Source organism: Miniopterus schreibersii (assembly GCF_964146895.1).
Source record: "Miniopterus schreibersii genome assembly, chromosome: 8".
Taxonomy (NCBI): Eukaryota; Metazoa; Chordata; class Mammalia; order Chiroptera; family Miniopteridae; genus Miniopterus; species Miniopterus schreibersii.
This window is the reverse complement of record NC_138109.1, coordinates 82,084,539-82,102,715: the sequence shown is the minus strand read 5'-3', so window position 1 is coordinate 82,102,715 and position 18,177 is coordinate 82,084,539. Positions and strand designations below refer to the sequence as shown.

At 38.5% G+C, this 18,177-nt stretch overlaps 1 protein-coding gene and 1 pseudogene across 3 annotated transcripts in view; one reads left to right on the top strand and one right to left on the bottom strand.

Moving 5' to 3' along the window:
- The window catches only part of GMDS (GDP-mannose 4,6-dehydratase), a 572,762-nt gene that overhangs the window by 236,878 nt on the left and 317,707 nt on the right, over nucleotides 1–18,177 (top strand). For both annotated transcript variants that reach the window (XM_081144604.1, XM_081144605.1), the window contains exons 5-6: nucleotides 13,362–13,554; nucleotides 14,364–14,468. In XM_081144604.1, the coding sequence (XP_081000730.1) occupies nucleotides 13,362–13,554; nucleotides 14,364–14,468 (298 nt within the window). The remainder of the gene's footprint in view (nucleotides 1–13,361; nucleotides 13,555–14,363; nucleotides 14,469–18,177) is intronic.
- Nucleotides 2,857–3,194, bottom strand: LOC308560585 (large ribosomal subunit protein eL33 pseudogene; annotated as a pseudogene). The gene has a single exon. The product of its transcript is annotated as a large ribosomal subunit protein eL33 pseudogene (transcript).

The window sequence follows — 18,177 nt, the reverse complement described above, 5'->3', positions numbered from 1 at the left end:
CTACCACTCCAAGTCTTGGTAGGGTGGCCTTCTGTAGTAAGTGTCCTGTGGGACCCAGTGGTGCAGTCTCCTTGATTACCTGAACTGGGTGCTCTACGAATTTCCCTTGTGTGGTTTATGTGGGCCCTACTCTTGCAATTGAGTTTTGATTGCTATTGGCCTGTTCATGTGTGGGATTGACCCTCAGGCTGGCTGACATTGAGGCTTAACCCCTAAGACAGTATGGAAGGGGCTGTGCAGGTGCTGATCACGTGAAGTAGAATTTGCCTCAGCAGGGTTTGGTGCCTCCATCAACCTCCTTGTAGATATGCTGCTTGTGAAGCTTACTGTGTCCTGCTGTGTTGTTGTTTGAAGCTGGCCACTAAGTGTATTGGTTCTGGGCCTCCTCATAGGGACTTTGGTGCAGGCCAATGTCAGACGGTCTGTGACTGGCTCTGGCAACCTGTTTGACAAGATCATCGGTTCACAGCTTGTGGCTCCCTTTGCTGGGTCTGGGTGCATGTGGAAAGGACCAAAGTGCTCCTCAAGGTCTACTTTTACTAGCACTGGGTCCATGGGCAGGTCATCAAAAGTCTCAAAGCTCCCAGGGATTTGTCTCTGCCTATAGGCTGTCTGTTAGGCTCAGTCACTTAAAGAATCTCTGGTTGTACTCAGCTGTGTGTAGGCTCCACAGGGTGGGGTGAAAGGGATTCCAACAGGTGGGCTGTTGCTCCCCTCCAGGCTGTTGCTGCATAGAGGGGGAATGCTCAGAAAGATGGCTTCTGCAGTATGGGGGAATGATTCAGCACAAGGATCTTGGCAGCTAACCTTTCAACTCTCTTCCCAGAGACCCCTGACTTCTCCTCACGCAGCTCTACTGTGCTTTGCCCTCCCTCCACAGAAGCCCAGGGTGATTGGCTGTGAACAAAATTTTGTGTGTCGGCCCTTTAAATGATTGTCTGTGTTTCTAACCATGTCTCCCTAGTGCCCAGATGTTATGTGAGCACCTTACATGGTTCTGTTGCTCTGGGCTGGGGAGCCCTACTTGGGGTTTAGTCACCACAGTTCTCACAGGGAATCCCCTGGCAGCTGATATCCCTCCGGAACTAGATGCTACCCATGAATGCCCAGCCAGCCCTTGTGCCTCCACACCTCCGCACTTCCCACCAGTCTTGATGTGGCCTCCTCTGTAAGGAGGTGAGTGTAGCTTCCACCTAATCTGCTGCCATCTTAGATATTTGCACTTCTTATTGATTTTGGATTTGTCCTTGAACCACGCCTTATTTTTCTTAAGGATCACTTAAATTTTATTCCAGTTTAATGAATGCACCTTTTCCCCTGCTTGCCATTCATTTCCTGTTTGTTTTGAGCTCCTGGTTCTTCTTCCTAGGGCTTTCCATAAAATGTTTTTAACAAAACATATAGGTTTCTTCTGAGGGCTTACTTATTTAAGTAAGACTTGTATATTTCTCCCATCCTTAGATTTTTTTTCTGTATCGTCCCTCTGAAAATAATACATGTATGCTTTTTGAATAAGAGAGAGTAGGTCAAAAGAATGGAGCCAAGGAGGGATGGAAAACAGTTTACAGGTGTTCCCCACTTCCTGAAAGTCTGCATTATGCCACTTCACTTTTACAGAAGACCTACATTAATACCTGCTTTTGCTAACTGAAAGAAATCTAAAGATTTTTGCTTTTATAGAAAATGCAAAAAGTGAGAATAGCATTCAGTGTTTGTGTTGCAGCAGCCACTATAGATGCAGCGTGTGCACCCCAAGCAGGAAGAGTGGCACTGCCAGGCTCCTTCCTGGAACCACACTCAGCTTCTCAGCATCAAGGCAGCAGAGCTCTCTGAACTGGGTCTGTGAGCATCTGTGCTTTACCTCCATTTATCTTGTGCATCCATTAGACAGGAGGTGAAGTGTAGCTTTTGCCTAACCTGGAAATAAAGTTCTCCTTCACTTTATACCAGTTAGGCTTAAGAAAGGTTTCCTGGGAACTCTCTACTTTCAGATAGTTGGACAAACCTGTATCACCCACATAACATGTTGGGATGGTCTCTTACATGTTGTGACTTACGGACATTTGCATATGCCAGTTGTCATTGGAAGTAAAGCTCCCTATACTAGTTGTTTTTTCTGCCTAGAAGCTTTAGCTCTGTTTCTTGTCTTAAAGAACTCTCATAACTAAGGCCATGTTGTAGCTTCTCAAACTCATTTAACCAATTTCATTGAGGTCTCATTTTTTTGTTCAGTCGGTCTATTAACTAAAGAATGATTAGCTATTTAGATAGAAAGATAAGTGTTCTGTTCCTATTTTAATGTTACATATAGTGGTGGCCATTCCAACTGTAATTATAGTAGTCGTAAAATAAAAGTCATGCTTTATAATATTGATGAAGACTTTAAGATTTCTTTTGTGCTTTAGCCTCCTTATGCGCAACTGAACTTTTATAACCTCTTCGTTATTTTGTTTGTACAGAGAACACTGCCAATTACCATAATCTAAGCAGTAGTAACTGGCAGCAGATATTAAATCCTGTAGTCATCCCTGGATTATCTGTAACAAATATTTTTAATCCCTGAGTTTAATATCTTAAGACTCTTGGTTAAATACCCCTGATGTAAATAATACCTCTATTCACTCCAGTGCCATCCTTTGCTGCCAATAGAGAGCTTGGAGAATATTAGGTCATTTTGTATACGTGTGATCAAATAATTTTGAATTTTAAAGTTATAAAAATCATAAAGTAGATCTCAAAGCTAATTTGATTGTTCACTTTTTAATTTATATGTACAATTCCAGTGTTACTTTAATGCCTTAATGTAATTAAGTAGGTTTTCCCCCCTCCATTTTATTTATTTACTTTTCAATGAGTTTAAATCCTTGAGGGGTCCAGTATTACATGAATTCTTGGTCCATGGCCTTAGCAGGCCGGTTGCTTCAGAATTTGGAATGAACCATGCCACTGTTTCCATGAGCAGGAATTACGAATTACCTTTTCTTGGGTGACTTTGCTCTTGTTCAGTGTGCCACCAGAAGGCACTGTGTTGTTCTTTGCTTTGTACACATAAGCACATTTCTTGCCTAGAGAGAATTCAGTTTCATCTGAAGTATAAACACCTTCGATTTTAAGAAGAGCTGTGTACACCCTCTGTTTCTGGAAACTCTCTTATAGCCAGCAAAAATGGCCTTGGACCACAGCCTTCCAGGCATATTTATCGTTAGAGAGGTCCTCTTCCCAGCAGGCCTACACAGGCTCCAAGCTGGTAGAAAAAACTGTTTAAGGAATTTTGATACTTAGTACAGAGGTCAGGAATCTATTGAATAATTCAGACTATAGAATAATCGAGGATGTAACAATAATGGTTTTAGGATATGTACATCTAAAATAAAAAGATGCCAGATAAGAGCTTATAAGTGGTATGGATATGTGTTCTAAGAGAGATTTATTGACTACTTTTTAAATTTTTTCAATGTATTTAAACTAAGAAAAACCAAACAGTTGCCCATTTATCCCACCCACTACTCCCTGCCTCTTGCAACCACCAGTCTGTTCTCTGTATCTATGAGCTTGGTTGGTTTTCTTTTAGGGGGGAAGATTCCACATTTCAGAGAGATTATATGATATTTTTCATTCTTTTCTGACTTATTTTACTTCACATAATGCCCTCAAGGTCCATCTATGTTGTTGGAAATGGCAAGATTTAATTTTTTTATGGCTAATATTTCACTGTGTGTGTGTATGTACCACAATTTCTTTATCCATTCATCTATCAATGGATACTTATGTTTTTGCATATCTTGGCTATAGCATATAAAGCTGCATTGAACCTGGGGGTGCAGATATATTTTCAAATTGATGTTTTTATTTTCTTTTGCTAAATACACAGAAGTGGAATTGCTGGATCATGTGGTAGTTCTATCTTTAATTTCTTTGAGGAACCTTCACACTGTTTTCCATAGTGATTATATCAATTTACAATCCCACCAGGAATGTAAGTGCACAAGGGTTCCCTTTTGTCCACATTCTTTCCAACATTTGTTATTTTTTGTCTTTTGATAATAGCCTTTCTAGAAGGTGTGAGATGATCTCTCATCGTGGCTTTGATTTACATTTCTCTAATGATTGATTAATAGGTTGAACATCTTTTCATGTACCTGTTGACAATCTGTATGTCTTTGAAAAAAAAAAAATCTATTCAGATCTTCTGCCCATTTTTTAATTGGATTTGGGGGGGTGATTGTTGTCATTGAGTTGTATGAGTTCTTTATATATTTTGGACATTAGCCCCTTATCAGATATATTATTTGCAATTATTTTCTCCCATTCAGTAGGTTCCCTTTCATTTTGTTGATGCTTTCCTTTGCGGTGCAGAAACTTTTTATTTGATACAGTGTCACTTGTTTATTTTTGCTTTTGTTGCTTTTGCTTTTGTTGCTTTTGCTTTTGGTGTCAGATTCAAAAATCACCACCTGGACCTCAGTCAGGGAGCTTACTGCCATGTTTTTTCCTAGGAGCTGTATGGTTTTGCGTCTTACATTCAAGTCTTTAATCCATTTAGAGTTAATTTTTGCATATGGAATAAGAAAGCAGTCCAGTTTCATTCTTTTGCTGTAACTATTCAACTTCTTCTATAGTCATGATTTTTGGCTTCTTGGTATTCAAATGCATCTCTGCTTTGGCAATTTTTTTTTTCACTTTTATTAGAAGTTGTTTCACATGACTGCTACTTTCTGCCAGTAAGATGGTGTCATGTGTATATCTTCAGCTATCAACATTTTTTCTACCAATTTTCACTCCTTGTTCCTCGGAATGTAGCCCAGTTTTTTCCGTAATATGTTCTTCATACCGATTAAACAAACGGAGATAAAGTGCACTCTTGTCTGACACCTTGCCTAGAGTGGCCGCCTGTCCACAGCACAGGTTATGCATTAGGACAATCAAGTGTTGGGGCATTCCCATTTCTCTCAGAACAACACACAGCTCTTCGTGCTTCATGCAGTCCAGGCTTTACTGGAGTTTAGCTGTTTTGGAAATTCTTTGGAGCACTCCAGTATCCAACAGATGTTTGCAGTTAGATTCCAAGTATCTTTTCTTTTTCTGAAGCTGGCTAGAACTTCGGCACTTCTTGCTCCATGTAAGATAGGAGCCTGTGCTGCATCACCTTGAGCATCACTTTACTTGTGTGGAAAATAGGAGCAGTGGTCCTATAGTTACTGCCCTTCTTGGAATCTCCTTTCTTGAAGATAGGGATGTATGTTGAACATTTCCGGTCTGTAGGCCATTGTTTTGTTTTCCATATTTATTGACATGTTCTTGTTAGAATTTTGATAGAATCAGTCTTCATGGTTTGAAATAATTTTATTGGTCTCTTGTCTACCCCTAGTGATTTGTTTCTTCTCAGTACTTTCAGGGCAGCTTTTACCTCACTTTCTAGAATTATAGGTTCTTTCTCATAGGAATATTCTTCAAAGGTGTATGTCATCGTTTTGGCTCTTCTGTATAGATTTTCAATATACTGTGTCCACCTTCCCTTTGTTTTTTCCTGGTCAGATAAAATTTCTGTTGTTGGTCATTCAGCAATGCTATTTTAGGTTTAAGTTTTCCTTTTATTTCTTGAGTCTCCTGGTAGAGATATCTTGTTTTTCCTTTTTTGTTGTTCTTTTCTATCTCCTTATATTGACTATTGCAATAGCTTTTTTATCCCTATGTGATAGTTTTTGAAAAACTGTTCTTAGGGTTCTGGGCAGGCCCCCAAGCCTTTTCCAGTGGCATTTTCTTATAAATGGGCCTGTCTTGGCTCATGCTGAAGACATTCCTGAAACCTCTTAAAGGTTCACAAACCTCAAACAAGCAGCATCTGGTCTCGGTGTGCCCTAGACCTCTTGCTAACTGGCCCCAGGACTAGCACCAGTAGCAGCTGGCATTGGTTCATAGATTGGCCTCTCCCAGGGAACCTCCAAGCCCAGCACAAGTAGCAGCCATCTGAAGATCACTTTGTAGCTTATGCCATGTTGCCTCAGGCAGGGCACAGTTGGCAGCTAACCTTGTTATGCCTCTACAAGAAGGCCCCAAAGCCAGTGTACCCAATGGGCAACCCACCTACCTCTATGAACAACAAACTCAAGGGGCAGACTCATCAGGCATCAGAGCCTCACTGAAGCTATTCCTGCTCCTGCACAGCAGATCTTTCACTGTGGTCACTGCCAGTCCTTGAAGCCAATTGGCCTGGGGGTAAATACCTCACATTGATGTGCCAACAGCATTCAAGACTCAGTTACAACAGGAGTATGCACACAGCCCACATGGGGCAGGGGAGGTATCCACCTGAAGCACCCAGCTCTGGTGACTGCGGATGCTGCACCACTGAGCCCTATAGGACACCTGCTATATAAGAACATTCTACTAAGACAGTGAGATGTACCAGCTCTACCTAATACATAGAGAAAAATACAGGGAGGCAGCTAAAATGAGAAGACAAAACATGTCCCAAATGAAAGGACTGAACAGATATCCAGAAAAAAAACTAAACAAAATGGAGATAAACAATCTACAAGATGCAGAATTCAAAACACTGTTTAATAGAATGCTCAATGAACTTAGGGGAAGAGTAGATAAACTTGGTCAGAACTTCAGCAAAGATATAGGAAACATAAAAATGGAGATAGAATACATAAAAAGACCCCTTATAAATGAAAAATCTGATAACTGAAATGAAGAATACATTACAGGGAATCAACAGTAGAGTACATGAATCAGAGGATCAAATCAGTGATTTGGAAGAGAAGGAAGCAGAAAACACCTAATCAGAGAAGCAAAATGAAAAAAGTGTCCACAAAAATGAGGATAGTTCAAGGAGCCTCTGGGACAACTTCAAGCATACTAATATTCACATCATGGGGCTACCAGAAGGAGAAGAGAGAGCAAGAAATTGAAAACTTATTTGAAAAAATAATGATGAAAAACTTGCCTAACCTGGTGACATACAAGTCCAGGAAGCACAGAGAGTCCCAAACAAGATGAACCCAAAGAGGCCCACACCAAGACACATCATAATTAAAATGCCAAAGGTTAGAGACAAAGAGAGAATCTTAAAAGCAGCAAGAGAAAAGCAGGTAGTTACCTACAAGGGAGGGCCCATAAGACTCTCAGCTGATTTCTCAATGGAAACTTTTCAGGCCAAAAGGGATTGGCACAAAATATTCAAAGTGGTGAAAAACAAGGACCTACAACCAAGATTACTCTACCCAGCAAGGCTGTCATTTAGAATAGAAGTCAGGTAAAGAACTTCCCAGACAGGAAAAAGCTAAAGGAGTTCGTCACAACCAAGCCAGTATTACAAGAAATGTTAGTGTCTTTTTTAAGAAGGAGGAGGAGGGTGGGTGGATAAAAAAGTATGAAAAATAAAATGGCAATAAGTACATATCTATCAACAATTAGTCTAAATGCAAATGGATTAAATGTTCCAATCAAAAGACATACTGTGGCTGAAGGGATAACAAAACAAGATCCTTACATATGCTGTCTAAAAGAGACTCACTGCAGATCAGAAGACACACACAGATGGAAAGTAAAGGGATGGAAAAAGATATTTTGTGTAAATGGAAAAAAAATAAAAAAGCCGGGGGAACAATACTGATACCAGACAAAGTAAACTTTAAAACAAGAGCTATAATAGACAAAGAAGCGCCCAGCAGTTCCATTTTTGGGTATTTATCCAAAGAAACCCAAAAACACTAATTCAAAATGATATATGCACTCATATGTTCAATGTAGCATTATTTCCAATAGCCAAGATATGGAAGTAACCCAGGTGTCTATCAATAGGTGAATAGGAAAAGAAGTGCATATATGCAATGGAATATGACTCAGCCATTTTAAAAAAAGAATTCTTGCAACAACACGGATGGACCTATAGGATATTGTGCTGTGTGAAATGTCAAAGACAACCATATGATTTCACTTTTAAGTGGAATCTATAAAACAAAATAGCAGAATAGAAATAGACTTGTAGATACAGAGAACATTTTGACAGTTCCCAAATGGGAGGGACATCGGAGGATGGGTGGAAAAGGTGAAGGGATTAAGAAAAACAAATTGGTAGTTACACAATACTCATGGGATGTAAAGTACAGCGTAGAGAATATAGTCAATAATATTGTAATAACTATGTATGCTGTCAGTTGGGTAGTAAATTTATTGGGGTGATCATTTTGTAAGTTATATAAATGTCTAATCACTGGATTGTACACTTGAAACTAATAAATTGTACATCAACTATAATTGAAAAATAAAAAATTATTTAAAATAAAAAAGAAAATTAACAACCCAGTTAAAAAATAGGCCAAAGATTTAAACAGATACCGCCAACGAAGATTTACAAATGATAAGTAAGTACATGAAAAGATGCTCAGCATCATGTCATTAGGGAATTGCAAAGAAAAGAAAAAACCTGTCTTCAGTGTTCTGTCACATTTAACTTTTGCCTCTTACCTGTCTTTAACAATTTTTCATGTTTTCTACTGTGATCCATCTTTTTTTAAAACTGCAATGGTGTTTAGTCATGACAGTAATTAGCATAACAGCATATTGTGCTTTGGGTGGATGGTTGGAAAGACTTTCGATGTTTTAAGAAAGTATAAAAAATAATCATTTAAAGAATGAGATAAGAATCCCAGGAGTAACTACAGTTCTATCAGAAGTGAACTGGAAAAGGACCAATGCTTCTGGGTGATATCTTTTTACGTTTCTTTTTTTACAGCAGTGTGTTTTTTCTTTTTTTGAATATTGAATTTATTGGGGTGACATTGGTTCACAACACCATACAGGTTTCAAGTGTACAACTCAACAAAATGTCATCTGCACAGTGCATCGTACACCCATTGCCCCAAGCAAAGTCTCTTTCTGTCCCCATATCTTCCCCCTTTGCTGCCCCCTTTGCCTACTTCCACCAACGCCCACCTCCTTTCCCTCTGGCTGTCAGCACATTGTTTTCTGTGTCTGTGTTGTGTATTAATGGTTTTTTGCTTAATCCCTTCATCTTCTTCCATCCAGTCCCCCAACCTCTCTCCTCTCTGACAGCTGTCAGTCTGTTCCATGTATCCATGCCTTTCCATGCCTCACTCTCTTTTTTTTTTTTTTGGTCAGTTTATTTTGTTCATCACTTTATTTTGTTCATTAAATTCCACATACAAGTGAGACCATATGGCATTATGATCTTTGTCCAACTGACTTATTTCACGCAGCATAATACTCTCCAGGTCCATCGATGCTGTTGCAGAAGGTAAAATTTCCTTTTTATGGCCAAGTAGTATTCCACTGTGTAAATGTACCACAGCTTTTTTATCCACTCGTCTACTGATGGGCACTTGGGATAATGCTGCCATGAACATAGGGGAGCATATATTCTTTCAAATTAGTGTTTCGGGTTTCTTTGGATATATTCCCAGAAGTTGAATCACTGAGTCATAGGCAGTTCCATTTTTTAATTTTTTGAGGAAACTCCATACTGCTTTCCATAGTGGCTGCACCAGTCTGCACTCCCACCAACAGTGCACCAGGGTTCCCTTTTCCCCACACCCTTGCCAACCCTTGTTGTTTGTTGATCTATTGGTGGTGGCCATTTGATGTCTATTGTCATCCATCTCGATTTTTCTTTTCTTTTTACTACTGGCATTGTTTTTCACCTTCTTCCCTAGTAATACTTCTAGTTTTAGCTTACAGTTCTTTTGGTTCTCAATCAATTAAGTTTACAGTACAAATTAGTTTTTCACCTGGACTTCAAATCATGAGGAGCGCATTTCCATTACATTTGAACACTGTGTTTCCTCTCATGCTCTTCAGCTTTCCTCTAGGTTTGATGGGGACAGTTGGTGGTCAGCATCACATCAGCTCCTGGTCTTGCTCTGGCAGAGAGTACAGCTTCTCCACCTCCTGCTTCCAGTTACGTAGTTTGTTTGATTTCTGTATTGCGGTGGTGATGTTCTGCCTTGTGGTGATGTTAACGTGTGCAGTCATCTGTTCAGTTGTGTGAATTACATGTTATGTGACTGCCTAGTTCCTGGCTTCCCAAAAATCCACGAGCCAATCACTTGCCTCATTTCGACATTATTTTACTTTTGTGTTCTAATCACCTATAATTATCAACATGTCTTGTTTTTGTATATCACCAGTTGCTTCTTGGACACTTGCATGAAAGCTCTCAGTTCCATCTTCTTCAGCCCCTATAGTGGGAGCATAGACTTATGGTGATTATGTGGATAGGTTTCCCTGAAGTCTTACCTAGCGTCGCAGTTCCTAACTGCTGTGCTGTCTTGCCACTCCATTTCTTCTGACATGGTTTTGCCTTTCTTTAAACTCATCCATGTATTATTCGTTTTTGTTTCAACTGAAAATCCTGAAAGAAGTTAGAAATATTCATCAGTTTTTTATGAAATTTTTTTCTGTATTTGAATTTTTTTTATTCAAAGTTTTATTAAAATCCTTTTTTCAATTTATTTTTGCTTTAGAAGATAATAGTTCTATTAACAGTTGTAGGAGAGTTAAATAAATAAATAAAAATAAGTAGAACTTTTCTTCAAATGACATTTCATTTTTATTTTTTTATATTTTAAATATGTTTTTATTGATTCCAGAGAGAGGAAAGGAGAGGGAGAGAGAGAGGTATAGAAACATCAATGAGAGAGAGAATCATTGATCGGCTACCTCCTGCACACCCCCCTACTGGGGATTGTGCCTGCAACCTGGTCGTGTGCCTTGACTAGGAATTGAATCTGCCATCTCCTGGATCATAGGTCGACACTCAACCCACTGAGCCATACCGGCCAGGCTGACTTTTCATTTTTAAATTCCAGGTGCATTTTTACCAGTATGTCATTCTAGGGAATTTAACGATGAGCAGAAATAGGTAAGACTCCTGCCCCTATGAAGCTTACACGCCAGTATGAAGGGGGAAGGGTATTTTTGTTTTCTTCTTTCATGTTTGGTTATAGTAGATCTCAGAACTTTTTCAATGTGTATTCTTTTTTCCAGTCTGTATTTTGAGGTTAAGAGTACTGTATGTAAAGAGAAAGTAGAAGGAGAATGGATGGGGTAGTCCTGATAAACTACTTGCACTGCTTGTGAGAATGTAAACTGGTACAGCCACTAAGGAAAACATCGTGGAGTTTTCTAAAAAATTAAAAGCACAACTACCAAATGTATCAGCAATTCCACTTCTGGGGATTTCTCCAAAGGAAATGAAAACACTCCAACATCTGCACCTCCATGTTCATTGCAGCATTATTGATAATAGCCAAGATATGGAGGCAACCTAAGTGCCCATCAATGGAAAAAGGAAAAACCCTGCCATTTAGGACAACATGGATAGACCTTGAGGACATTATGCTAAGTGAAATAAGTCAGACAGAGAAAGACAGATACGTTAAGATCTCACGTGCATGTGGAATCTAAAAAGGAAGAAAATGGACTCATATACAGAGAACATTTTGGTGGTTGCCAGAGGCAGGATAGGGGGTGGTAAGCAGTGGGCAAAATAGGTAACAGTGGTCAATAGATACAGACTTCCAGTTATAAAATAAATAAGTCATGGGGATGTACTGTAGAGCATAGTGACTATAGGTAATAATACTCTGTTGTACATTTAAAAGTTACTATAGGAGAGTAGGTGTTAAAAGTTCTCGTCACAAGAAAAATATTTACTAACTATGTGTGATCATGGTTGTTAACTAGACTTATCGTGGTGATAATTTCATAATACATACATTTGTCAAATCTAGCTCAATAAAAATAAAACAGGAGATACCACACCCAGTGGGATGTTTATAATCAAAGAGAAAGACTTCAACAAGTGTTAGGTAGGGTGTGGAGCAATTGGAGCCCTCATTGACTGCTGGTGAGAATGTGAAATTGAAAAACAGTCTGACACTTCCACAGTGTTACCAGATGACCCTACTCCTAGGTACATATCCAAGAGAAATGAAGATATGGTATATGAAAGAAGCCAGTCACAAAAGGACACATAGTATATGATTCTGTCCATATTAAGTGTCCAGAATAGGCAAATGGGTAGAGACAGAAAGTTGTTTAGTAGTTGTCAGGGTGGGAATGGGAAGGTGAGAAGTGATTGCTGATAGGTACAGAGTTTCTTTTGGGGATGATGCAATGTTCAGGATTAGATGGTTGTGATGATTGTATAGAGCTATGAATATACTAAAAACCACTGAGTTGTAAACTTTAAAAGTGTGAGCTTTATGGGATATAAGTTTTATCACAATATATATTTTTTTAAAAAAGAATAAAATAGCCCCAGTTGTGCTTTCTTGGCATTAAAAGTTTGTGAGTGAAACACGTTTTTACGGTTTTATCTCCTGGCTGCCCTGTGAGCTTTGTTGGCAGGCTTGCATGACATGAGTCTAGTGGTCTGAGCTAGGGCTCTGGTTAGCTATTGCTTCTGTTCCCTGAGTGCCCTGTGCATGGACAGGCTGCAGGTTCTGCTTTGGGGGACACCAGGACCTGGCAGTAATGAAAGCCAGTGACCTCTCACCCAGAGGGCTTCTTCCAGGTCAGCACGGAGGTCGTGTACCAGGCAGCAGGAAGCAGGTCTGCACAGTGCCTGGCCGTATTTGGCCAGCAAATAGACCAGTGACAAAGATTTTCAGCCTTATTATTTTAGGTGATTTGAATATTAGGTAAATTTGTTTATTGTGCTTATAAATAATTTAAGAAAAAAAGCATACATCATATTTATTTTTAAAGAATATGTTAGAACTGCAAAATCTGAATTATCCCTTAACACCCTGTGGTTAGAAATCATTCAGCTTAATATCCATCAACAGCTTGCAGTATTCAATATGCCTCATAAGTATACTGTTTTATATATATAATATACTAAAAAGTCATTGTTGTATCTCATTTAAAATAAAAAGTAAAACAATTCTCTCTAATCAGCTATTCTAAAGCACATGTTCTCAAACTTCTCTGTGTGTAAAATCAGCTGGAACACGTTACAGATGTGTGTTTCTCAGGTCCTCACCTCCTCCCTCCCCAACTGGTTCAGTCTTTATCTTCCAGGAACACCCAGGTGACTCGAGGAGCTGGGGTCTGCACTTTGAGAAACACTGCCCTGGGGCCTGCAGCCTAGAGTTAGGACGTGATAGGTGTGGCTGTAGTGTTCTTCATTTTACCCATAGACGCTTCTTAAGGTGTTTTGCTCCATTTGGTGTTAGAAATAGATGATGTCCACACTTTTATTCTGTTAGGAGATATTTTCTCAGAAGTGTAGCTTTTCTATGTATGTGAAATTGTAAAAAGTCTTTATCACCCTGTCCGCATCTCTGCTGCCGTTCCCTTAATGTGGCACTGCCTTCTGCTGTCTCCAGATTTCGTTTGACCTGGCCGAATACACTGCGGATGTCGATGGAGTTGGCACTTTAAGGCTTCTGGATGCAGTTAAGACCTGTGGCCTTATCAATTCTGTCAAGTTCTATCAAGCTTCAACAAGTGAACTTTATGGGAAAGTGCAAGAAATACCCCAGAAGGAGACCACTCCCTTTTACCCTCGGTCCCCATACGGTGAGAATGCCTGCACTCCCCCTGCGCGTGCGCCGCGCTCTGGGTGTCAGCAAGTGTGTGTCTGCTTTGATTCTGTGCGTGTCTCGTGGCTGAAGTCATTTGGGTGTGAAGTGAACATTAAGGTAGACTACAGTGACTAGACTTGTTGAGAAGCATACCTTTATACATTGCTAACTGCAGTATTTGATGCCATTGCCTCCAGGGAGAAATTACCACCTCACCTCACCAATTCATGTTCACTCAACCCTTTCAAACAGATCACTCTGAAAGGAAAATTAGACCAGACATGATTCGTTTTTCTGAATCACGTGCTGAAGTGATAAGGTTTCATGTTTTTTTATCTCCTAATGAAAGTCTCCCTGAGTTCAAACCCTTAAAAAAGCAAAAACAAAAAACAAAATAAAAGACTTCAGTGATAAAATTTCTAAGCAGCTAGTATATTAAGATCCCATATTTTTCACTTTCTAATTCCTTAATACTAAGAAAAGGGATAAAATCTAAGAAGGTCGACTTGATAGATGGCACACGCTATAGTTGAAATTAGTTAGATTGTGAAGAAAGAACCATGGATATTACAGAAGTAAGCAGTTCTTAAATATTTCCTTGTACACTTGATTAACTGGCAAAGGAACCTTTATTTTGTCTTTGGCTTTTGACTTTTTTTTTTTTTCTATCTTGATACATTACAGATTGTAATTCTTGCAAGTTGTGACTTAAGATGAGTGAAAATCACTGCTTTTTAATAATAAGACACTGTCTTTTGTAATAATCACTATCTTTTATTTGCTTTTTAAAAATTATTCCCACAGGGGCAGCCAAACTGTATGCCTACTGGATCGTGGTGAATTTCCGTGAGGCATATAATCTCTTCGCCGTGAATGGTATTCTCTTCAACCACGAGAGTCCTAGAAGAGGTTAGTAAGTGTAGTAATGAAAAAGCCAGTAATAAAAAGTTGCATGTATATTCTGTATTTGTACTGTATAGACTGTGGATAATTTCACATTTTAACTCTTATGGATGTCAGAAGTGGTAAATGAAGAAAATCCAGCCTTAATTACTTATTAAGTTTTTTAGGTGTTTTTTTCCCCCAACAAGAAAAACCAAACATTGTTCCAGTTTTACCATTTTCATTTGTAGGTCTTATCAAGCATATTTTCAACCTAAATATTAGGAAGTTTTTGTATGAATGCAAAGGAATAAGTAGTAAACTAATACTTGTTTCTGGAATTCACTGTTATTTACATAGATTAAACTTGCAGAATCTATATATTTTTACTTTGAATCAGTTGGATATTTCAATAGTTTTTCTTTATATTCCATTTAAACAGGCATCCAGAAATTACTGTGCTTCTAGAGCATATTTAAAAATATATTTGAAATCACTGTTTTTTAGAATGAGCACATTCTAAAACAATGATAAAAAAGTACATAGTAAATACATAAACAAGTAGCATAGTCATTTATTATCATTATCAAGTGCTGTGTACTGTACGTAGCTGTATGTGCTAAGTTGTTATGCCTGGCGGTGCAGTGGGCTTGCTTGTGCAGCCTCAGCACACACAGGAGTGAGGTGCTGTGCTGTACCAGCACGTCATGGGCATTTTTCAGCTCCGTTGCACCTATGGGACCACCATTGTATATGTGGTCCATCATTGACTAAAACATCTACAATGTCTTGTGAAAAGGTCACTTTGATGATTTTGTACCATGGTAGTAAAGGCATCTGCGGTTCTAAGTGTATTACATCATCAGCTCAATTCACTGAGAGAGGAAAGAGCTCTGGAGAACAGGCAAACCCGACATAGCCGTGGGATCTGGACAGGGACGACCTCCCTCACGATGGTATTGCACCAAACTGATCATCACCTGTTACCACAGTTCGAGTGAGAAGTTGGAGTATTTTGGGTGCCTCATTATCAACCATCACAGCAAGAAACTATTAGTAAATTTCTACTAATGCAGCCACAAAGGACTTCTATCCCCAGAGAACAGGAGATGCTGCGGTCTCCTCCTCCAGTCAGCCTAGGTCCAGACGCCTGGCTTAGTTCTGGGGAAACAGGACTGAATTAGTTTCCATCTTTGGCCATACGTGCCCCCTTCTGGCTTCCAGCATCTTATACTTAGAATCACTGTCAGATTTTTTTCAGTAAACCGTATTTGTTTGTATTGTCTTGTTCTCTTTTTACAGTTTTCCTTGAGGCTGTTAGCAATATGCTGTCTCCTTTTCCAAATACTGGGTTTTAAATGAGAAATTGTTTATTCCTATCATTATTTCTGATTTACTGAAGTATGAGAAATCTTCACAAAACATGTATACTCTTTACTATTTAAAAATTATCTGTGCAATCTAAGAATTTTTGTTAAATTTCATAGCCTTTTAGCTTGAGAATAAATGATAAGTCCAATGTTATAGGTTGTGTCCTGCCCAACAACTAGTAATGCTTATAACTTTTTAATGAAATTTTCTGTGATGATATAGCCACATAATTAAACAGCGTCATGAAAAAAGATTAGAGTGACAGGTTTGTAAAGCATCTAATGTCAGTACATTTTTATTTCATAATTGTATAGGTTAAAAATTCCTAGGGTGAGCTGTGAAAGTGTAAAAGTCCAGTCTGTCATGTCTGTTGTTTGAAAGGAAAATAGTTAACAAGCAGCCAGCATCACTTTTAAATTAAGTTTTGTGGTTCTGGGTGTCCCTAGTAGAGCAAAAAGGGAAGAGGAAGACCTTGGTGATTCTTGCTTACGGCAGTGGTATGGGGGATGCTCAAGAAGTGTGCAAATTATGGTCCTTGCCTCCTTAGTCACAAACATGTCTATACACATTGGGTTTCTCTGTGCCTTTCTCCCCTTAACCTTTCTACCTGCAAAAAACAGGTAAAGTCAGTTGTTTGGGATAAGGTTAGGGTAGAGAAAGGCATTCTTAGTTATAGAATGAAAAGATAAATTGAAATATACTCCCCTCCAAATCCTCTGTTTACATGTCTGATGAGGACTATTTGTTGTCTTTGTTTATGTTAATCACTTTGTTTTTTTAAAATTTATCTTAAAATTAATACTTTTTTTATTTAAAAGAAAAGCAAACAGTAGAGGAGGGTGTAAGGAGAAAAGTAGAAGTTCTTTCCCTCTCACTGAATCCCAGCTCTGTCTTCAGGCCCACTGTTAGCATTTCTTCAGAACTGTTCCAGGTATCTGTATTATGAACTTACAAATAGGGTTATTTTATACATAATCTCTGCTATCAGGGCTTCTGTTACATGTTTATTAAATAACCTTGTAGCATATACCACTTTGTTTTGTTTTATTATCTATCTGGAAATCAATGATATTTTTATTTTATTTACTTAATAAAAAATTATAGAGGTATATGTGGTAATGATGTAATAAGATATCTGATTCTTGTAGCATTTCCTGAAACTTGAAAATTAATTTTAATGTTAGATTAATTTGGCAATAATATTGTTGTTTCATCACAATTAATTGTTATTTCCTGAGGAGATTCTTTATCAGACTGAGAATTCCCTAAAGGTAGGACTGTCTTGATTTCTTAAATCTTCCACATCTAACACGTCTGTCTGCTAATAAGCATTCAATAAATATTTATAAATGAATGAATGAATATCTCATGTTTCAGTAAAACTTTACTGACTAGAAGGCTAGGCAGTCTGAATTAGAGAACAGTAGGAATTTTTATGATAGTTTTAAATGTTCTATTGATTTCACACATATAGTAATTAAAGGTAAACTATTTTAAGTAAAGATTCAGTCTGATGTATTTTAATAAGTAGGTCATTTTATACCGATAGTTGCTGTAGTGCTTTAAGTGAGTTTATTTTCTTAAGTAGGTGGGGCATCAGTGCCCTTCTGCCCTGCTATCACAGGGAGCAGACACTCTTTTTATAGATGGTGTAGCAGTCAACCTCAACATAGTCTAAAGTATATCATCTCCAATTCCCAATTAGTAGAGCCCAAATTGATGCAGCTTTTTTGGGGATATAATACTTTAATAAAAAATAATTGACAGTGCCCCTTTTGACTGCATGAATAATAATATTCCATGAGAATTTCTGACTTTAAAAAGTATGGAAGAAGTATTTTTTATTATAAAGATATTCTAAACCAGAAGTTGGCAAACTATGGCTCATGGGCCAATTCCTGCCCACCAGCCTATTTTTGTAAATAAAGTTTTATTGGAGCACAGCCACACCTAGTTGTTTACAGTGTGTCTGTGGCAGCTCTCAAGGTGGAGTCCTGTGGCCTGTAAAGCCTAACATATTCACTGTTTGACCCTTTAAGAAAACATTTGCTTGCCCTGGGTTTAGAATAGTTAGATCTTTAAAATCAAAAAACTGTCAATTGGGCTTAACATGGGTTTCTCCCAAACTAGCAAGGTAGTCTTAGAGAAGGATTTTCAATAAATACTCAAGTCAAGGAGAGTCAATAGTTAGCCCATCCATAAACAGAAGTACTGAGCATGTTGGTCGGTTAGGGTTCTGTTTTGCTTGCTGAAGTATGAGGCGTGGAAACAGCTAAACTAGTCTCTGACCAAGGTCTGTAGCATAGCTCGTCACAGCAGCTCTCGCTCCTGTTTCACTTTTCTCCATTCAATCCTTTGTGGGTTT